This window comes from Topomyia yanbarensis, chromosome 2 (genome assembly GCF_030247195.1).
Source record: "Topomyia yanbarensis strain Yona2022 chromosome 2, ASM3024719v1, whole genome shotgun sequence".
Classification (NCBI taxonomy): Eukaryota; Metazoa; Arthropoda; class Insecta; order Diptera; family Culicidae; genus Topomyia; species Topomyia yanbarensis.
The window spans coordinates 392582362-392606314 of NC_080671.1; the positions used below are offsets into that span (position 1 = coordinate 392582362).

At 39.9% G+C, this 23953-nt stretch overlaps 1 protein-coding gene across 1 annotated transcript in view; it reads left to right on the forward strand.

The window, feature by feature from the left end:
- Nucleotides 1-23953, forward strand: part of LOC131684819 (dopamine D2-like receptor) — a 629139-nt gene that overhangs the window by 579009 nt on the left and 26177 nt on the right. Inside the window, exon 5 of the mRNA XM_058967998.1 lies at nucleotides 9583-9692. Within this exon, the coding sequence (XP_058823981.1) occupies nucleotides 9583-9692 (110 nt within the window). The remainder of the gene's footprint in view (nucleotides 1-9582; nucleotides 9693-23953) is intronic.

Below are 23953 nucleotides of genomic sequence, written 5' to 3' on the forward strand. Positions count from 1 at the left end.
GACTGACAAAATCTGAACATTTTTTTCCATATTGATTGGGACTATCTAAAGTATGATATAAAACCCTACACTTCGGAGTCGGTCTATTATCGCATCAGCTAAAAAAAATCGAAACTTTTTAATCATTTTAAGAACAAGCTATTTTAAGACATTTTGAATTCTTAAAACACTTTAGCAAAAGGTTTTCGCTTTGATTCCATCATGTAACATAAGAGAACTAAATTAGAAGACTTTGTCTTCAATTTGGCTGAAAAAAACGGGTCAAAAAGCTGAGATAAATTTGTTGTACAAACATTCGAAGGCGAACAAACACGGGAACTAATAAAATAGGATCTTCACTGTAGTCAGTGCATTGCACTGCTCTGAAAAGAACAGCGCTAATAATTCTTTACGAAGATGTTAAAAGTTTTCCAATTCAAAATTTTCGAGGATCCCTTAATATAGAAATCCCCCCCCCCCCCCCTCAATATAGAAATACTGGCCATAATCACATATTTGTCACATATTCTATGGGCAGGGCCGCAGAGAGAAAATGCGGGCCCGGGGGGTCCAACGTACGGGCCCCCACCACTGTGTATTACCTGAGTACAAAAAAGTCATTGGAGTTCACTGCTATTATGTATAGTATACTGAAATTTTATATTTATGTACCATTTTGTTGCTCTAGTTGTTTGTAGTTCCAATGAAGGAAAAAACGTAGAGTTTTTATACTTTGGGAGTTTTTATTACCTCTTCGACAGTTTTGGTGACTTTGAAAAGCGCCATTTTTGTAATAGTATTTATAAAGGTAGGGAAATGACAAGATTAAAAAAGACAGTAGGAAAACTAATTACTAAAAGAATGTACAAAAAAGTTAAAAACAACAAAATCAACCACATAAACAAATGTCAATTGTCAAAAAATGTTTAATCGAGAAAAACCAAAGCAAAACCTATAAAAAATTGGTAAAGGAAATCAGGAAACTAGAAAAACATAGAAGAATTAATTAAATCTTAAGAAAGAGGTATAAAAAATTATATTAAATGAACAATTGGAAAAAATAAAACTACGATAAACGGAAAACTAAAAACTAGAAAATGAGAAAGAAAATAGGAGAAAGGTAAAAATTAAACAAGATTAATTAAGACGAATTGGAATGAATTTGAATGAGTAAAATTGATTTTAGAAATGCAAAAAAATATGAAAGAAAGGAAATAGAAAAAGGCTCTGACAAGTATAAATGTAGTAAATAAACAAATTCTAAAAATTAGATGGAATGACAAAAGGAACAAATAAAAAAGCAGGGTATTAAAATATGAAACAATAAGAGAAAAATGAAGAAAGCAGATTTTTTCGAAAAATTGTGAATAAAATTAAATAACATAGAAAAAAACTAAATTAAAGTAAGTGATAGTGATAGCAATAGAAAAAAGCGAAAGTAAGGAACGTAAAATAATGGATAAAATAAAAGTGTGCAAACAGATAAAAACCTATTTTAATCCACCTAGCGGTACAATTGTGCCTTTCTCAATCATGAATCACGAGAATGTGTGCGTTGTTTATATTCATTAAAAACTTTTAAATGCATATATTACATTTTATTATTATACATAACATGACAACTATATACACGAAAATAAATCATTATTCGAGTTCTAAAATTTTGAAAAAGAAAAAACAGCCACGGTAATATTGAACTGAAAAACCTGTTTTAATCCACCTAGAGGTGCAATTGTGCCTTTCTCATTTCTCCAAACTATGATTTAATAGCTGGTTCGTACAATATAACTTTATGGAAATGTCTCATTCTTATTACACTGGGTAAGTATATATAAGAGCACCTTTTTGCATTCATCGCGGTATCGGTTTGAATCGGAGTTTTCTATGTGATCGACCTCCACAACCCGTAACTCCGGTGCTGGAAGTCGGATGGAGATGGAATTTAATATCAGTTTCTGGGGACGCAACACCTTTCATTTGAGACTAAGTTGAGCAAATCTAGCCATTTTCGAGAAACCAATATAACCGTTATTCTGACTTTGGATGCTTCCGGATCCGTCGATGGTGGCCAGTGTGGCCAAAGAGACTTTGAATGACTGTTGGGGACCTAGATCTACAAATTCAACAGTTGTGTTTACATTTTGGAAAAAAATCACCTTTTTACATTCATCGCAGAATTCGTTAGAATCGGGATTTGCTGCGTGATCGTACGTATCACCCTGTAATTCAGGAACCAGAACTCGGATCCACACAAAATTCAACAGCAGCTGATGGACCTTTCATTTAAAATTAAGTTTGTCAAAATCGGTTCAGAAAATTCCGAGAAACCGATTTGGAAAAATCAACAAATTTTGTTTTGTAACCATACTCTTCAACTCGTAATTCGGAACAAGATGTCGGTTGAAAATGAAATTCAATAGCAACCTATGGGAATATTATACCTTTCATTTGAATCTTAGTTTGTAAAAATCGGTTCAGCCATCTCCGAGTAACCGATGTGGACATTTTGTTAACAAATCCGCACATACACACATACATACACACATACACATACACACATACATACATACACACATACATACACACAGATATTTTGCGATCTCGGCGAACTGAGTCGAATGTTATATGAGACTCGGCCCTCCGGGCCTCGGTTAGAAAGTCGGTTTTTGGAGCAATTGCATAACCTTTCTATATAAGAAAGGCAAAAGAATAATATTTAATTAGCTTAATAAGCATGAGTTCAATGTTATCTTCATGTGATTATAATTTGCAAAGGTTGGTGGAATGCGTTTGAACGTGTAGGGAATGGGGTGAGTAGTAGAGTGGGTGTGGAGGATGCGTCAGAAATCCTTCATCTTATTTCGGTATACGGGGTGGATGAAGGAAATCTGGGAGTGAGGGTGATCCAAGAAGAGGGGAGTGATGAAGGAGGGAGGTGTAAGGGCAAGGTGGGGAGGGGGGGGGGAAGGGGCGGCTACGCAATACTCAACTGCATATTTTGCCTTCCATTTGAGACTTGGTTTGAGAAAATCGGTTCAGTCATCACCGATGTGACTTTAATTGTGGAATATGCCCGGAATTCTGGACTTCCGGAATCGTCGATAGTGGACAATATATTCAAAGAATGTTTGATTGGCAATCAGTGATCTAGATCTACGATTAGAAGTAATTTGGTGACCATTTCAATAGTTTTTAGCCTCTGAGGTATTACGATTGTACCGATTTATATGGTAAATTCCAGTGTATCCTTACTAACACCCCTGTAACTCCGGAAGCAAGAGTCAGAACCGAATGAAATTCAGCAGCAGTCAATGGCATTACTGTATCTTTCATTTGAAATTAAGTTCGTAAAAATCGGTAGAGAATTCGTTGTGGAATGGGTGTGATATTAGCTTAGGAACTTGGCGGGTTCCCCGAGGGCGTCATGAACCGTCATAGGTGGCCAATGTGGTCAAAGCTGCTTTGATTGATCATTAGTGATCCAGACCCGCAAACTAGAGTAATGTTACATCAATTTTAATATGTTTTACATCATTTGAACATTATGGTGGTACCAGTTTATATGGGAATTTGCTGTGTGACCGCACTTTTCAACCCGTAACTCCGGAACCGGAAGTCGGATCAACTAAAAATTCAATAGCAGCTTATGGGAGCGTTATACCTTTCAGATGAAACTAAGTTTGTGAAAATCGGTTCAGCCATCTCTGAGAAAATTGTGTGAGTTTAAATGACACACACACATACACACACACATACACACACACATACATACACACACACAGACATTTGCCGATCTCGACGAACTGAATCGAATGGTGTATGATACTCGGCCCTCCGGGCCTCGGTTAAAAAGTCGATTTTTACAGTGATTGCATAGCCTTTCTTTATATGAGAAAGGCAAAAAGGTGCGAAATCGGCAAAGTCACAAAAAGTCGATTTTCATAAAAAAAAATTTCGAAATAACATAAAATCTCGACGTTTCATGCATTTTAAAGATGTTTGGCATCAAAAATACGAATTCGATTTCTGAAATTTCATGGGGTCCCCCCTTTGAAAAATAAATTAGAGTTCCGGCTTATATGGGAATTTCATATGTGACCGGACGATTTAGTCTATATTTCCGGACCCATATAAGCGATCCGTACGAAATTTTACAGACATCTGTGGGGATATTATAGCTATCATTTGGGACTAAGTTTGTGAAAATCGGCCCAAACATTCTCCGGGAAACTGATGTGAGTTCGTAAATTTTGAAAGATGGCCGCTTTTCCCGGGCACTTCCGGAACCGTCTAGGGTGGTCAATGTAGTCAACGAAAGTTTGGTTGGCCGTCGGTGACCTAGAACTGCAAAGTTAAGTTGTTTGAGAGACATTTTAGCGAAATTTTTACCTTTTTTGCTTTCATCGGAGTATTGGTTTGAATCAAAATTTGCTATGTGATCGCACGCCACAACCTGTAACACCGGAACCGGAAGTCGGATCGAGATGAAATTAAATAGCCATTTATGGGGACGCAACAACTTTCATTTAAGGCCAAGTTTAGTCGACTCGGTATAGCCATCTCCGAGAAACCGATGTGACTGTTAGTCTGAATTTGGATACTTCCGCCGGGGCTTCCGGAACCGATGATGGTGGCCAATGTGACCAAAGTGACTTTGAATGGCTGTTAATGACCTAGCACTACAAATCGAAGCAGTTGTGGTCACATTTTGAAAAAATTTTCACCATTATACATTCATTGCAGAATTTCTTAAAATCGACATTTTCTGCGTGATCGTACTCATCACCCTGTAATTCCGGAACCGGAAGTCGGATCTATTAGAAATTCAATAGCAGCCTATGGGAACGTTGCACCTTTCATTTGGGACTAAGTTTGTCAAAATCGGTTCATCCATCTCTGAGAAAAGTGAGTGAGATTGTGTTCGCGTACACACACACAGACGCACATACACACACACACACACACACACATACATACACACACAGACATTTGCCGAACTCGACGAACTGAATCGAATGGTATATGTCACTCGGCCCTGCGGGCCTCCGTTAAAAAGTCGGTTTTCAGAGCAATTGCAATACCTTTCTATTGAGAAAGGCAAAAAGGTGCGAAATAGGCAAAGTCCCAAAAAGTCGATTTTCTTAAAAAAAAGATTTTGGTGATAACTTAAAATCTCGACGTTTCATGCATTTTAAAGATGTTCGGCATCAAAAATACGAATTCGATTTCTGAAATTTCATGGGGTCCCTCCCCCCTTTGAAAAAAATTTTGAGTTCCGGCTTATATGGGAATTTCATGTGTGACCGGACCGTTCAGTCTATATTTCCGGAACCATACAAGCGATCCGTGCGAAATTTTACAGACATCTGTGGGGATAATATAGCTATCATTTGGGACTAAGTTTGTGAAAATCGGTCCAACCATTTTCGAGAAACTGACATGAGTTTGCTAGTTATGAAAGATGGCCGCTTTTCCCGGGCACTTCCGGAACCGTCTATGGTGGTCAATGTAGTCAACGAAAGTTTGTTTGGCCGTCGGTGACCTAGAACTGCAAAGTTAAGTTATTTGAGAGACATTTTAGCGAAATTTTTACCTTTTTTGCTTCCATCGGAGTATCGGTTTGAATCACAATTTGCTATGTGATCGCACGCCACAACCCGTAACTCCGGAACTGGAAGTCGGTTGGGGATAAAATGTAATAGCCATTTACGGAGACGCAACATCTTTCATTTGAGACTAAGTTTGGTTGATTCGGTCTAGCCATCTCCGAGAAACCGATGTGACTGTTAGTCTGAATTTGGATACTTCCGCCGGGGCTTCCGGAACCGATGATGGTGGCCAATGTGACCAAAGAGACTTTGAATGGCTGTTAATGACCTAGCACTACAAATCGAAGCAGTTGTGGTCACATTTTGGAAAAATTTTCACCATTATACATTCATAGCAGTATTTCTTAAAATCGACATTTTATGCGTGATCGTACTCATCCCCCTGTAATTCCGGAACCGGAAGTCGGATCCATTAGAAATTCAATAGCAGACTATGGGAACGTTGCACTTTTCATTTGGGACTAAGTTTGTAAAAATCGATTCATCCATCTCTGAGAAAAGTGAGTGAGATTGTGTTCGCGTACACACACACAGACGCACATACACACACACATACATACACACACATACATACACACAAAGACATTTGCCGAACTCGACGAACTGAATCGAATGGTATATGTCACTCGGCCCTCCGGACCTCCGTTAAAAAGCCGGTTTTCAGAGCAATTGCAATACCTTTCTATTGAGAAAGGCAGAATCTTACAATTGTAGAATCCACAACTTGTATGTAATCCACAATTTTAACAAAATAAAAAAAATCCACATGGGAATAAAAAAATGGAAAAAATATGAGAAACATGGATCAAATTTCAAATAAGGGTTTTGGTTGGATTTTACGCTATGCTGGTTTCGAAAACATTCATAATCCTATAAAAACATGAATTATTCTTTTATTTGTGTTGGTGTGTTAGCACACCTTAAAATATTTTACAAGAATGTTGTAACTGATTCCTAGAAAATAGTTCAAAAATAAAAATAAAATCTTTACGTTCAGGAAGCGACGTTCAAAATCTCACGCTCATTCCTCCAAAACGAAAAGATTTTGTATGCGAATTTAACTTGCTACATTAGTTAACTAATCTTGCTAACTAGTTGGTTTAGTTTGGGAGCAGAGTTAAATTTTCTCTTCGAAATCAATCAAACACAATTTAGCAATTTAGTTGCTTCTTAGAATTATTGGCAGCAGCAGGATTGTGAACTGAGAGATCTTCTCAACATTCTCCATGACATATAAAATTTAAAACAAAACTATTAACACTATACTTGTCACGAAAGGGGCTTGTTGTGTACGCAATTTGCTGTTATAATAAAAATGTTGGCAAAAGGCCGTATTTGAAAGAATTGTAAAACGTATTTATTTTTTTCCATCCCTGGCCTCTTTGCTAGGGGGAATTGGTAGTCGAAAATCGCCGAAAAAGCTGCGTTATTTGAGTATGACCCCTTTACAAAAATGTTTCGGTATCATCTCGTATCTGAATATGATTTTTTTTAGATTTTGTATCAATGAACGGCAAACCAAATATATTAAATTTCAAATTTAACTTTTTGGATTAATTTCTAATTCTTTTGGTATATAAAGAGTTTTTGATGACTCATTTGACCAATTGAGCTCTCAAATAGAGGTAGGGTTACCGCCTCTAGTGGTACTTTGACCAGCAGAATTTTATTGAGCAGGGGATAGACTTCAAGAGACACATGGATGTGCGTTGAAATCAATTCGAATTTCGAATTAAAGTGATCACTCGACAGAATTTTGGAGCTCTTCCATTGCTTTTTATTGTGTAAAACGCTTAAAAACAAATAAATATGCACTGTTTTATTTCTTATGTAGCTCGTAGCACTGCGAGGAAAAAAATCTTATTTTCTTCACATTCACCGTAGAGTGTAATGTTTTGGTAAAGCACTCCACCTTTCGGTGACGTTTACATTAAGTTGTATGTTTTTGCATTTGTTAACAGTTTTTTTTGATTTAGTTGGATGTAGTGATTCGCTTTCTCGGATATTCACAAGGAATCCAAAAGCACCAACCACTCTCGCTGTGAAGGATAACCCGAGCGAGCTTTGCTCTGCTCCTCAGTAAACAAACACGGGGTGCGAAATCACACTTTAGTTTCTTTCGAGAATCTTTGTGAGGAACATAGGGCCTGCAACCCAAGGATGATGTTTATGAGGGCTGGGTGCTGGGCAATTCCTGGTAAAGAAAAGGGCAACGCAAAATTGCAAAATAATCCAATGTATTCTTCCGGGCGAATTCAGATTTATCTGAACGAAGACACGGAATTCGCCTCAAAAACCGGTGTGGCAAACCTAAGCAGGGTTTTTTCTTTCAATAATTACTTTCGATACTGATCCAGCGCTTTCGAAGATTGGAAATACAATAAATCAAAAAAATCGGTTTCAAATTGGCGAAATTTGAAGACAACCTCATGACTTCTAATCAAACCATTTAATTGTTTAACCCTTACAAGTCTAATCATATTTTTGTTTCGATTATAGACATTTCAACCTTAAAGTCATTCGCTTCTTCATTCAGGTTAGGAATTTTCCTATAACAAATCTCTATTCCTGTGTGCGGGGTTGGGATTCGAACCCAGGTGAGCTGCGTACATGACATTCAATGTACATATTCCGCTATGCCCGCTCGAGTCTGATCTTGTTTCGATGCGAGATTTACGTTAATATAAACATAGTTGATATCAAATATGTTTAGAATTTTCGCCATTCTAGTTACCTCATACACAAGATATTGAATTTTTAATTGTATTCTCAAATAAATTTTTGTCGAAAAAGTATTTGTCAAAATTTTAGTTTCTGTTAAAAATCCGGACCCCCTTCAAAACTCCGGGCCCGGGGGGAAACACCCCGGTCCCCCCCCCCCCCCCTCGGCGGCCCTGTCTATGGGATTATCTATCCCCAGGACTAACTTGCGAATTTGAGCAGTATAGCATTAAGTACAAAATTCTATAAATAGCGTTCCTCGAAAGATTTTCTTCTATGACTTCTATGACTTCCTTGCAAACGAGAACGCAACAATATGGGCAATTTTAAAAGAATTCATCCCGTCCAATTATGCTATAGAAAGCGCCGAGCAATAATTTTATTACAATAATTGAAGAAAGCGCTTCGATTCCTAGGAAAGTCAAACAATTCCGGTAAAGGTAAGCTTGTTTGCCAAAAGTTTAGGTTCGCTGTCACTCCTCCCACGCAAATAATATTTCAGGTGATGCGATCAAGTTTAATTGCCAATTTAATACTATGTGTGTGATAAAATAAATATTCCCTCCAATTAATAACTGCTTATTGAATGTTTTATCGCAGCTGAGCCCAGCACCCAGCCCGAAACCTCCGGTGATTAATTACACACGCACGACATTATTTTTTCGACGACTAAACTAATATAAATAGGGGTAATAAAAATTATATGACCAGCCACCGTGCATTGTACGGCTCATTAAGAACGTAGTGCGTAACATATCATTCCTGCGGCCAACCCGTCCGACCGCCGATTGTGCCGGTGGTGACTGCGTAGGTCGTAAAGGAGGCGAACGTGTATAATAATGGTTAAACGGCCGGCAGCCCCGTCTATGATTTCACAAGCGTACACCAGATTCAAGGGGATGTAATTACGGTTTCCTGGGTCAGTCTAATTAATTTATATGGGCAATTTTTAGCAGACAAACTCTGACCTACAGGTCAGTCGAGGGGGGGACCGGACAATCACACTTGGCGGAAATCTAATGGGTAGTATAATGGTGATTGTATGTTCAAAGCTGCATCGGTTGACTCTCTCAATCCCATTCAGAGCTGTATACATAATTGAGTCGTTCAGACGAGATTAGTGGACGGTGTGGAAACGTATTCTAATCAATTGGCTAATTAGAGAAAGTACATTCCGTTTTATTTCTATTCAAACTAGACTTTGAAACACATTTCGCATTTAATAGGATATACGAATCCCCACTAAAACATAACCTTCCTTTCTCTATTTCAGGTGAACGGCGCGTGGACGTTGCCAAACTTCGTTTGTGATTTCTACATAGCAATGGATGTGATATGCTCAACTTCGTCTATATTTAATTTAGTTGCAATATCAATAGACAGGTGAGTAGTTCCTGGACCGGTTCGGTCAGCACTTTTGAAACATATGTACATACACACACACATGAAAACCAGTCGTCGTATCGTTTTCGAACGTAAGAGTATCAAAAGCTGATGCACGCAAAAAATTTCCACCACCCACCCCCCGAGTGGATGTTGAATCTGGTAAAATTGCTGTGTTTGAAGTCTGCTTCCCAATTCCGAACCGACCGGACATCGGAGCCGTTCGTTCTTAAGCTACCAACCAGCTGACGGGAAATGTTGGTTCTGGCAAACGAGGGGGCCAAAAACGGAGGAGGAACTGGAGTTGTTCCAGATTGTACGGGGGGCGAGTGCACTTGGAAAATTAATGCAAATATTTGCCGGTTCGTGCTGGACCATTCATTTGCCAAATGGAACGGATAGCTGTTGCCTACACCTGAGGTCGGGGTCTGTTTTTCTTCTCGATCGGAACTTGATGGGTTCCTCGAACCGAAGAACGAATCATTTTTTTTATAGTTTCTCCAAAGGTAACGCAGCAGAAGAAACCCAGGGAAAACCGATGGGGAATTACTTTCCTTTTCTTGCAATCGCATGTGCAAATGCAAGGGAATCAAAGTTGCATGGAAAAATCTCTACTCGGGGAGTGAAAAGAGCTTTTCCTTTTTTCCAAGATTGCATTTTTTATTCGTATTTGCTGTCGTTATTGCACTCTCATACATATTTGATTGAAACGAGGATGACGATGATGATGATGATGACGATCAGCGCCTTCGAGCACCGGAAACATGTTGCTCTACGAACCCACGCTCAAATGGCAGAAGAACCAGAAATGTGGTTTGCTTTCGCCCCTTCTTCTCGGCGGGCAACCAATTCGTTTGGTAGAACCAGTACCCTAATCAAAAAACGAACGAGTTTTTACAAGATGGTGTGTTCTTGTTCAATCTTAGCTTCAGGCTCGTTCCACGTGTATGAAACAGAAAACACCAGCATTGAACAGCTTATGGTTTTGGTTTATAGAATAATGCAAGTTTGTCAACTTTTTTAATCAATGAGTAAGGGACCGTTCATACCAGGCACGTAGCCAGAGAGAAGGAGAGTCAAGGGGGCTGAAAAACCCCCCGCTCGAAATTTTTCAAATTTTATTTCAAAGAAAGAACATGTGTTACGGCGTCTCTTAATCAATTTCTATCTCGTTTGGTTAGAATAAACTGTTGAGAAAATGTTGAAGAAGATTGCTATCACGATACTCAGTGTGTTTTCAGGTTCTGTCTGAGCTAGCGAGAAACGAACAACAAAAACAGATATGTTTATATTGTGTGCCTTGTCTAAAGAATTAATTTTTGGTGCGGTTAATTGTCGAGATGGGAGAGCCTCAGAAGCAAGAAGTGGTACTCCGGCCAAATACGTTGGCTATTGGCTTCTGGACATTTTTGCTTTTAAAATGAAAATTAGGTGCCTTTTTGAGATCTTCTATGTCAGGCCTTCAGTGCATTAAAACCTATATTTACAAACTCTTTTTTACGTAATATTCGATTTAACTTATTTTACTAACTAAATTCGAATTAATTAACTCTTTTTTTCACAAACCAAATCCAAAAAGAAAAGTTTGAGTGCATACAGTAGAGATGGTCGAGTTTCTATTTTTTCGAACCCGAACACGACCTGAACCCGAGAGCTTGAAAATTGAAAAACCCGAACCCGATCCGAGCCCGAAATTATAAAATTTGAAAAAACCCGACCCGTGCCCGAATATTTTTCAATTGAAAAACCCGAACACGAGAATGAAAATTTTCTAAAACCCGAGCCCGACCCGAACCCGAGAGTTTAAAAATTTGAAAACCCGATCCGAAGCAGAAAATTTAAAATTTGAGAAACCCGATCCCAGCTTGACTGGTTAACACGGAGAATCAACCAAAGATCCCGAAGATTTTTAATTTTAGGCACCAGAGCTGGGTCCTAAGCTCATCTAAGAATTATAGAATCACTCGAACCTGAAGTAGCACCATACGCGTCCAGTAATATCTACCTATGGCAAAACGAATGACTGGCGAGTAGAATTTACATTTATATTTTCTTTTATTGATCGTCGAATTTGTAATATTATGAGAAACTTATTAATCGTCGATATCTTAACCGGAAAGTAGGATAAATCGGCGGTTAACTCATGGGGAAACGAAAAGCATAATGATGCCAGTCTCAAACAACCTTGCCCTTCGTACTTTACCAAAATTTCATATTTTTCATCGAAAACCATTGCTGCAAGACTAGTTTTGTATAATTTATTAAATTAAGCTATGACAATTAGCAAAACGTTTTTGACAGTTTACATGACGTCACCCGCGTTACTGGGTGGTACGATCCAACTTATGTCGAAAGGTGTCAATCAAGGTTTTCTGACACGTTCTTGATATAGTATTAGGACAATCAGAGCTGCAAATTTTCACCAGGTTGTTTTGAACTTGAAGGAAGAACAAATCTCAAATCATGCCCTACTATGTTCAATTCGCAGTTATTCGTTGACATCATTCATTCAAACAGCCGAGCTGTTCAATCATTTTCCATTCATTTTCGATTTCATTTACCTTGTGAATATCTCTGTACTGGGATATTGACTAGGTTTTTCAAGCAAAACTACTCTGAACATACTTCTTACTATTCATGTAAGCTTGAAAACGCAAAATATGTCAACATTTAATCTAAACTGGCCTCTACAGAGAAGATGACAACTTTGGTTGGTGAATGAAAAAGCATCAATTTGAAATGAAGACGTACGCTTCGGTTATGAAAATCCCGCCAACTTGAAAGTGAATGATTAAGGAAGGCTTTGAATTTGAATCATGGTTGGGTTTGATTGAGCTGAAAGTTGGCATTTGAAAATGAAAATTTGCACCACTGAGGACAATCGTCTATGATGGGGTATATAAGTTATTTTATGCTTTAGATAGTACGGTATGTGCACCACTAAAGGTGCTTCGACATCTCCGATGGAGTTCTCGGAACGACTCTAAACTTCTACAAATTCGCTAATGACTTGAACAGTATTTTGGGATCAATTCCTTAAGATCGTGAAATTGTATATATTCTCATGAAGGAATCCGGATCATGCAAAAGTTCAGCCCGAGGACAGAAAGTGCATGAATTTTCACGATCTTAAGGAATTGATCGCAAAAATATTGTGTGTTCTGTTCAAGCCATTAGCAGATTTGTAGAATTTTAAAGTAAATAGCTTGTTTTGTAAGTTATGTTATGAATGCCGTCAGTGCATCTAGCGCACAGTGGGACCAATCCAAAAAACCTATTTTAATCCACCTAGCGGTGCAATTGTGCCTTTCTCAATCATGAACACGTGAATGTTTGCGTTGTTTATATTCATTAAAAGCTTTCAAATGAATATATTACATTTTATTATTATACATGACATGACAAATATACAAGAAAAAATCACTATTCGAGTTCTAAAATTTTGTAAAAGAAAAAACAGCTACATTAATATTAAATTGAAAAAAGGTGCGAAATCGGCAGTCCCAAAAAGTCGATTTTCATAAAAAAAAATTTTTCGAGATAACATAAAATCTCGACATTTCATGCATTTTAAAGATGTTTGGCATCAAAAACGAATTTGATTTCTGAAATTTCATGGGGTCCCCCCTTTGAAAAAAAATTTAGTTCCGGCTTATATGGGAATTTCATATGTGACCGGATGGATTAGTCTATATTTCCGGACGCATCCAAGCGATCCGTACGAAATTTTATAGACATCTGTGGGGATATTATAGCTATCATTTGGGATAGTGTTTGTGAAAATCGGCCCAACCATTTCCGGGAAACTGATGTGAGTACGTCAATTTTGAAAGATGGCCGCTTTTCCCGGGCACTTCCGGAACCGTCTATGGTGGTCAATGTAGTCAACGAAAGTTTGGTTGGCCGTCGATGACCTAGAACAGCAAATTTAAGTTATTTGAGAGACATTTTGCGAAATTTTTACCTTTTTTGCTTTCATCGGAGTATCGGTTTGAATCGCAATTTGCTATGTGATCGCACGCCACAACCTGTAACTCCGGAATCGGAAGTCAGATTGGGATGAAATTAAATAACCATTTACGAAGGCGCAACACCTTTCATTTGAGACTAAGTTTGGTTGAATCGGTCTAGCCATCTCCGGGAAACCGATGTGACTGTTATTCTGAATTTGGATACTTCCGCCGGGGCTTCCAGAACCGATGATGGTGGCCAATGGGGCCAAAAAGACTTTGAATGGATGTTATCGAAGCAGTTGTGGTCATATTTTGGAAAAATTTTCACCTTTATACATTCATTGCAGAATTTATTAAAATCGACATTTTCTGCGTGATCGTGCTCACCACCCTGTAATTCCGGAACCGGAAGTCGGATCCATCAGAAATTCAATTGCAGCCTATGGGAACGTTGTATCTTTCATTTGAGACTAAGTTTGTCAAAATCGGTTCAGCCAGCTCTGAGAAAAATGAGTGACATTTTTGGTCACATACACACACAGACGCACATACACACACATACATACATACACACATACATACACACGCTCAGACATTTGCCGAACTCGACGAACTGAATCGAATGGTATATGTCACTCGGCCCTCCGGGCCTCCGTTAAAAAGTCGGTTTTCAGAGCAATTGCAATACCTTTCTATTGAGAAAGGCAAAAATTTTACCTTTTTACATTCATCGCAGAATTCGTTAGAATCAAGATTTGCTGCGTGATCGTACGTATCACCCTGTAATTCAGGAACCAGAACTCGGATCCACACAAAATTTAACAGCAGCTGATGGACCTTCCATTTAAAATCAAGTTTGTCAAAATCGGTTCAGAAAATTCCGAGAAACCGATGTGGACAAATCAACAAATTTTGTTTTGTAACCATACTCTTCAACTCGTAATCCGGAACAAGATGTCGGTTGAAAATGAAATTCAATACCAACCTATGAGAATAGTATACATTTCATTTGAATCTTAGTTTCTAAAAATCGGTTCAACCATCTCCGAGAAACCGATGTGGACATTTTGTTAACAAATCCGCACATACACGCACATACATACATACATACATACATACATACATACATACATACATGCACACATACATACGCACATACAAACACACATACATACACACAGATATTTTGCGATCTCGGCGAACTGAGTCGAATGTTATATGAGACTTGGCCCTCCGGGCTTCGGTTAGGAAGTCGGTTTTTGGAGCAATTGCATAACCTTTCTATATGAGAAAGGCAAAAGAATAGTATTTAATTACCTTAATCAGCATGAGTTCAATGTTATCTTCATGTAATTATATTTTGAAATGTTGGTGGAATGGGTTTGAAAGTGTAGGGAATAGGGGGTTAGTAGAGTGGGAGTGGAGGATGCGTCAGAAATCCTTCATCTTATTTCGGTATACGGGGTGGATGAAGGAAATGCGGGCGTGAGGGTGGTCCAAGGGGAGGGGAGTGATGAAGGAGGGAGGTGTAAGGGCAAGGCGGGGGTAGGAGGGACGGCGACGTAATACTCAACTGCATATTTTGCCTTCCATTTGAGACTTGGTTTGAGAAAATCGGTTCAGTCATCACCGAAGAACCGATGTGACTTTAATTGTGGAATATGCCCGGAATTCCGGACTTCCGGAATCGTCGATAGTGGACAATATATTCAAAGAATGTTTGATTGGCAATCAGTGATCTAGATCTGCGATTAGAAGTAATTTGGTGACCATTTCAATAGTTTTTAGCTTCTGAGGTATTACGATTGTACCGATTTATATGGGAAATTCCAGTGTATCTTTACTAACACCCCTGTAACTCCGGAAACAAGAGTTAGAACCGAATGAAATTCAGCAGAAGTCAATGGTATTACTGCATCTTTCATTTGAAATCAAGTTTGTAAAAATCGTAAGAATTCGTTGGGGAATGGGTGTGATATTAGCTTAGGAACTTGGCGGGTTCCCCGGGGTCGTCATGAACCGTCATAGGTGGCCAATGTGGTCAAAGCTACTTTGATTGATCATTAGTGATCCGGACCCGCAAACTAGAGTAATGTTACATCAATTTTAATATGTTTTACATCATTTAAACATCATGGTTGTACCAGTTTATATGGGAATTTGCTGTGTGACCGCACTCTTCAACCCGTAACTCTGAAGTCGGAAGTCGGATCAACTAAAAATTCTATAGCAGCTTATGGGAGCGTTATACCTTTCAGATGAAACTAAGTTTGCGAAAATCGGTTCAGCCATCTCTGAGAAAATTGTGTGAGTTTAAATGACACACACACATACAGACACAGACATTTGCCGATCTCGACGAACTGAATCGAATGGTGCATGACACTCGGCCCTCCGGGCAGTGATTGCATAGCCTTTCTTTATATGAGAAAGTACGAGTCGAATGTTTTTTCAGTAACAATTATGATATGCTGAATTTATTTTCAACGTTGAAATGAAATGAGTTACATGTCATCATGGTTTTTAAAAATGATTATTTAGTTTTAATGTGTTCGAACAATTTTAGAACGTTGAATTTAGGTTTGGACTACTTGTTATACAAAAACGCATTTACTTCAATTTGTAAATGTTTAATTACCGACACCAATCAACGAATATTTTTTTGCGATTATTCAAAAAGGGGATCATCCATAATTGACGTAGCATTTTTTGAGTGATTTTAACACTCCCCTCCCCCATCGTAGCATTTCGTCACAAACCTTTACATACCAACCTGGTAATTACGTAGCTTGACGGTAACCTTCCCCCCTCCTTGTCCTCGCAAAAAAAATTTCAAAAAAATGAAAAACTATGTTAGATAGATGGAACGGGTAAGGTTGTCGTGACATCAGGTCAACCCCTATTCCCCTTTAAAAAAAGCTACGTGGCATGACATGATCCCCTACCCCCTGTCGTCACACATCATCACAAAATACAAAACTCCCCCCTCCCCCATATAATGCTACGTCATTTATGGATGGTTCCTAATGGCTGTTCACGTCGCGAGTGCGTACAGAACGATATCGTCGGAGGCGGTATGCGTAATTGCCGGGATGATTCCCATCTGCATCACTCTGGCTGAGGACGTAGAATGCTACCAGAACATGAACGTTATGCAAGGAGACTGGTTCGAGTGGACTCGTTGGCTAAGTGTCTACTTGGGTACATAGGAAGCATGGAGAGGTGAACTTCCATCTGACGCAGTTTTTGTCCGGGAATGGATGCTTCCGGAAATATCTGCATCGGTTTAGACGCGCTTCGTCACCCCTTTACCCGGAGTGTGTGAACGTGCAAGAGACACGGGAACACGTGGTCTTCGAATGCCCCAGATTCGATGAAGTCCGAAGGGGTATGACTGATATAACAGTGGACAATATCGTCGAAGAGATGTGCCGGGACGAGCATATCTGGGTCGCTGTCACCAGAGTTGTTACGAGTATACTCTCCGAGCTGCAAAGGAAGTGGCGAAGGGACCAAAGTAACGACATTGGTTAGAACACCGCAGTGGAACCAGAAATAGGGTTTCGGGAAACTCACCGACGGTGTAGACTGGGTCCACCGCCGGGGACCAGTTGTACGCGATGTAGCACCGGGTCGGGTCGTCGGAGCGCCAGCGAACCGGACGTCAGGCTTCACTGGAATTGCCAGACCGACCTCGACACTCTACCGGGTAGCTCGTGAGTAGGCTAGATCCACCGTCGGGGATTAGACCGAGTAGACCGCGTCGAAAAGCCAGAAGTGGGTCGTTGGGGCGCCAGTGAACCGGATGCTACGCTTCACCCGGAATCGCTGGATGGACCTCAGCATATGCTGGCTGGCCGTTGAGTAGGCTAGGTCCAACGCCAGGGACTAGACCGAGTAGTCGAAGCGCGGAGCTTAATGGCTCACAGAAACGTACATCGGTATCGGGAGCAGTCTGCCGCCGGGGAATTCACGATAGGGTAGATTCGGCGCCGTGGCTCACGAAACAAACACCGCTAACGAAAGAAATTCCGTTGTCGGGGAACTCTCAATCGGAATAAGATAAGTGGTAAAGGTGGATGATTTTAATAGAGCTAAATGGTTCAAGAAAGCGGGTATCGGTGTCGGTGGAAATTCCTCCGTCGGGGAACTATCGGTCGGAGTAGAATGAGTTCACCGTTGAGCACTATCCAAGCGGATCGTGATAAGGCCGGGAGCTGAATGACTCACGGAAACATGAGCTGAATGGCTTAGGGAATCAGTACCGAAACGGCTCACCACAGGGACGAGAAATAAACGGCGACGTAATGAATGGAGACAAGAAGCAGGAGAGGAATCGAGAGTTAAATCAAAGCTCATAGCTTGTGCCACTTCACGAACCAAGCGAGGCTCCGAGATAGAGCAGCAGAAAGAGGTGCGACGAAAGCGCAACGAACCCCCCACGAATTAATACGATGACGTATTTCCGTGAAGAAGAAGGACGTAAAAAGTAAGGAATGTTTTTAGTGGTTAGGCACGAACGTGAGTTGTGAGTCCCATACAGTGCCAGTACACTACAGGCCAGGTTTTTGAAGCTTTTTTAACCCTACTATAATGAAAGAAAAAAAAGTCTGGGCGCTCGACAACGACTAACTTGCTTTGCCTAACATCCTACATAGCAGAGAGCATGGAACGTCGCGCGCAAACCGATGTTATCTACACAGACCTATCTGCAGCTTTTGACAAAGTGAACCATGACATAACAATCGCTAAAATGGAGAGATTTCGAATTAACGGTAGTTTGTTGCAGTTATTTCGATCCTACCTTTCAGGTCGAGAAATAGTGGTTGTCATTGGAGATTTTCAGGCACCCACATTTACTTCTACGTCAGGAGTACCCCACGGAAGTCACTTGGGACAGCTGATGTTTCTGCACTACTTCAACGACGTTCTTCTAGTTCTTAAGATTCCACGCCTGTCCTTCGCAGACGTTCTCAAAATGTTTCTTCTCTTCCGCTCTACTGAAGATTGTAGATTTCTCCAACGACAGTTCAAAACCTTCGCTGACTGATGTAACACAAACCGAATGTGTGTAAATCCAAAGAAGTGCTCGGTGATATCGTTCACACGAAAAAAAGGCCCGGTTTGTTTTAACTACCGTCTACTGGATACTGGAATTGAAAGCGTTAGTCAGGTGAAGGATCTAGGAGTGATACTGGACTCGCAACTTACGTTTAAACAGCACGTCTCCTATACAGTTAGCAACGCATCTCGAATGCTAGGGTGCATCTTCAGGATAGAGAAAAATTTTACGGACATTCAGTGTCTCAAAGCGCTGTACTGCTCTTTGTCGCGGTCAATCCTGGAGTACTGCTGCGAAGTTTGTAGCCCAAACTACAACAACGGTGTTGATAGAATTGAGTCCGTGCAACGACGATTTTAACTTTTTGCGCTTCGTAGGTTGCCGTGGAGAGATCCCGTCCGTCTGCCAAGTTACGAAAGCCGGTGCCGGTGCTGATTAGTTTGGAACCCCTGCTTGTTCGAAGGAATACAGCAAGGGCTTTGTTCGATGCTGATACTTTGCGAGGTCATTTGGATTGCCCAGCTATCTTAGAGCAAATTAACATAAATGTCGCACCTCGAATAACGCGTATCAACCTCCATTTCGACGCACTAATTATAGCATGCACGGCACCATTGCTGGCCTACAAAGGATCTTCAACCGAGTTGCATCAGCTTTCGACTTTAATTTGTCTCACCAAACTCTACGTCTATGATTTTACAGAACCTTCAACGGACCCGTTAATTTCGGCTGATTCCTTCATTGTTGTTTTTTTTTCACTGCATTGTTATTATTTTTATCAAAATTTTTAACGATGTTAGCAATAAGTTTAGCATCATTGGGGCTTTGAATTGCCTGTTGATGTATATATGACAAATACAAAAAAAAAACAAAAGAATTCGGTCGATCCGCTGGAAGCCAGGTGACTCCTCATAGTTCCTCATTTCCGATAGCACTCTTTTTTCCTTGCATGACTTGATTGTTCGGGGTCAATTCATCAAATGTTCCCAAAGCCATGCAGGCCATGCAGGTGCAGTCTCCTGAGTCAATTCCAAAAATTTTGACACCCATATTGCCAGTATTCCATTGAAATTCAAAAATAATATCCCAGTATTGGAACATTTATTTATTTATTAACAGATTAAGGCCGAAGTGGCCTGTGCCGTATACAAAAGATTCCTCCATTCCACTTGGTCCATGGCCGCGCGTCGCCAGCCACGCAGTCTGCGAAGGGTCCGCAAATCGTCTTCCACCTGGTCGATCCATCGTGCTCGCTGCGCGCCACGTCTTCTTGTACCGGTCGGATTGCAATTGAGAACCGTTTTCACCGGGCTATTGTCCGACATTCTGGCTACGTGCCCGGCCCACCGGTTTTCGCGGTATGTCAGATGGGCGGCTCCCCCAACAGCTGATGCAACTCATGGTTCATTCGCCGTCTCCATGTGCCGTCTTCCATCTGCACTCCACCGTAGATAGTACGCAGCACTTTCCGTTCGAAGACACCAAGTGCGCGTTGGTCCTCCACGAGCATGGTCCAGGTCTCGTGCCTGTAGAGAACTACCGGTCTAATCAGCGTCTTGTAGATGGTCAACTTCGTACGACGGCGAACTCTGTTCGACCGAAGTGTCTTGCGGAGTCCAAAGTAAGCACGATTTCCTGCCACGATGCGTCTACGAATCTCTCTGCTGGTATCATTGTCGGCAGTCACCAGTGAGCCCAAGTACACGAACTCTTCAACCACCTCGATTTCGTTGCCACCGGGCGGTTCTCATTCTCTTCTCGTGAACCTCTACCTATCATGTACTTTGTCTTCGACGTGTTGATGGCAAGTCCGACGCGCTTGGCTTCTCTTTTCAGTCTGATGTAGGCTTCCTCCATCTTCTCAAAGTTTCGTGCAATAATATCAACGTCATCGGCGAAGCCAAGTAGCTGAACGGACTTTGTGAAAATCGTACCACTCGTGTCGATCCCTGCTCTTCTTATTACACCTTCCAGCGCGATGTTGAATAACAGACACGAGAGACCATCACCTTGCCGTAACCCTCTGCGTGATTCGAAGGGACTCGAGAGCGTCCCTGAGACACGTACTACGCACATCACCCGATCCATCGTCGCCTTCACTAATCGCGTCAGTTTGTCCGGGAATCCGTACTCGTGCATAATCTGCCATAGCTGATCTCGATCGATAGTGTCGTATGCGGCTTTGAAGTCGATGAACAAATGATGTGTGGGCACATTGTACTCGCGGCATTTCTGCAGTACTTGACGAAGAGCGAACACCTGGTCCGTGGTAGATCGTTCGCTCATGAAACCCGCCTGGTACTGCCCCACGAACTCTCTTGCAATTGGTGATAGTCGACGGCATAGTATTTGGGAGAGTACCTTGTAGGCGGCGTTCAGCAGGGTGATTGCTCGGTAATTACAGCAATCCAGCTTGTCGCCCTTTTTGTAGATAGGACACACGACATCTTCCATCCACTCCTCCGGTAAAATCTCCTCCTCCCAAATCTTGGTAATCACCCAGTGCAGACGTATTGGAACATACCTCTGGAAATCCGAAGTACCGGGAACCAGCTAAATTTTTACAGTTTCTAAAAATGGTTGAGTTCCTGAATCCAAAACATCCAAATGTGTCCAGATCGGATCCAGATATACTTGGTGAAATTCTAAGATGTCTCTAAGTAGCAAGTTCTAGTTTGGGAAAGAGTACTACAATTTCATAGATTAAAATCTGCAAAGTCACGCTGCTGCAAGGCTTCTTGGTAAAATTTTAATGCGCATTATTCTTTTGATTCTAACTTGATAAAAAAGACAGGAAATTCCTTCCTTTTAATTTGGTCCGTGCTTTTATCCGAAATATTCATTTATTTATTAACAGTTTAATAAAAGCCCAATAAATCATTCTGGTTTTATTGTGGAAATGGCTAAAAATGGTTTCATTCTGCAAGATTATGTTTATGAAAACTCTGCCAAAAATTGATATTTGTGGTGACGCTACCAATTTTCAACGAATCTCAACATCAAGTAAAGTTTCGAGCAATTCTTGATTTCTGTTAAAATATTGCCGCCACTGTTCCCCTTATTTGTAGACTGGAATGGCATTGGTTAGACTACTTATGTTTGTGAATTTTCAATAATTTATCAAACTCATATTAAATTTTAGAATTTTCGGAAAAATCAACGATTTTCATCAAACCCTCCCCCCCCCTCCAAATCAAATTTCTGGCTACGCAACTACTGTCGTAATATTTTGTCTGGGAAAGGATTAAATGATTAGAAAATGTATGATCTGGACGACTTTGAGATATGGGTCATTTCATGCGAAGTGATCAAGGCACGTGTAATCGACCTTCAAGGATTTGAACCAAATTTGCATGAATAGTTCATCTAGGGCCAATATATAAAAACCCAAATTTTTGTGTCAATTGAACCACCCCTCGGGTCATGGGAGCACCCCCCGTTTTGGCAAATTGCCAAAACCCTTGATTTTCTTTTAATCATATCTCCGGTTTTATTTACTCCAGAATCAAAACATAAGATGGCTTTTGAAGAAACTTTTTCAAGGAATCTAGAAAATATATTATTTTTTGCCGGCAGTGCTGCCAACTATGCGATTTTTTCAATTAAATATTTAAAGTTAATTTTTCTCTCAATACATATATTTTAATTTTGATAATTTTAATGCCATCGCGTTCCTCAGACATTTTTACATAAAGAACACTTATCATCCTAATATAATATGAGCGCATCCTGAGATACACCGATTTGAATAGAAAAAACCGCCATTTCCCATATAAAATCGCAAGCGCACAACACTAAAAAACCAACTTGCGTATTCTGAGTTCAAACATAATTTTTCGTGAAGTAGACGAGAAATGATGAAAAACTGCGTTTTTGGTTTGCTTCTAGCAGATCAGGGTCGATTTTTATGACCGTTTGAAGATTTGCTCAATTTTGGCCAATAAAAATGGATTTTTATATGAGAAAATGGGAGTTTTTCCCTTCAAAACGGTGTATCTCAGGATGCGCTCATATTATATTGGCAGGATAGTTGTTTTTTATGTAAAAATGCCTGAGGAACGCGATGGCATTAAATTTTCAAAATTAAAATTTATGTATTGAGAGAAAAATTACCTTTAAATATTTAACAGAAAAAATCGCATAGTTGGCAGCACTGCCGGCAAAAAAACAATATTTTTTCTAGACTCCTTGAACAACTTTCTTCAAAAGCCAACTTGCGGTTTGATTCTAGAGTAAATAAAACCGGAAATATGATCAAAAGAAAATCAAAGGTTTTGGCAATTTGCCAAAACGGGGGGTGCTCCCATGACCCGAGGGGTGCACAGTGTTTTAAAACGTCGTTTTCGTGCTCAAAATTAATAGCGTCTAAACTGTTAACTTTAGAGATATAGTTTGTTCGGAGAAGTTGTTGTTCTTTTGATTGCGCATCCACAGGAGTATACCGTTTAGTGATTAATTCACCTCTAAGTGATATACGAACTTTATTTTCTGAACTAATTGAGATAGAGACTTTGTGTCTTCGACAAAGTTGTAGAAAATGTTACTACAAGAGAAATTGCTGAAGACACAATATATCTAGCGTCAATAGTTTACGATTTATAGAATATATTATATGGAAGACCCCTTAAAATTAGTTTTTTCATGATAACTTTTTTAGACATTCTCGTATCTTCTTGGAATCTTCCACAAAGTTGTTTGCGGGGAGAATCGCGTCGACCAACAGTCAGGCCATTTCATGAAAGTGAAAAGCTAGTACTTTCAGTATGTTATGATGTTGTTTGCTCCTTTTTGCTCCTTAACGAATTATTTAAGGTGGAAGTTACCCCAAAAATACCGTAAAATTTGGAATATCTTTTTAAACTCAACAGATAGGAAGTAACTACGTTTAGCAAAAATATGTGTTTCGATACCGCAAACAACTTTGTGGAAGATTCCAAGAAGATACGAGAATGTCTAAAAAAGTTATCTTGAAAAAACTAATTTTAAGAGGTCTTCCATATAATATGTTTCATAACTTGTAAACTATTGGAGATAGATATATAGTGTCTTCAGTAATTTCTTTTGTAGTAACATTTTCTACAACTTTGTCGAAGACACAAAGTCTCTATCTCAATTAGTTCGGAAAATAAAGTTCGTATATCACTTAGAGGTGAATTAATCACTAAACGGTATACTCCTGTGGATGCGCAATCATAAGAACAACAACTTCTCCGAACAAACTATGCCTCTAAATGTAACGGTTTACA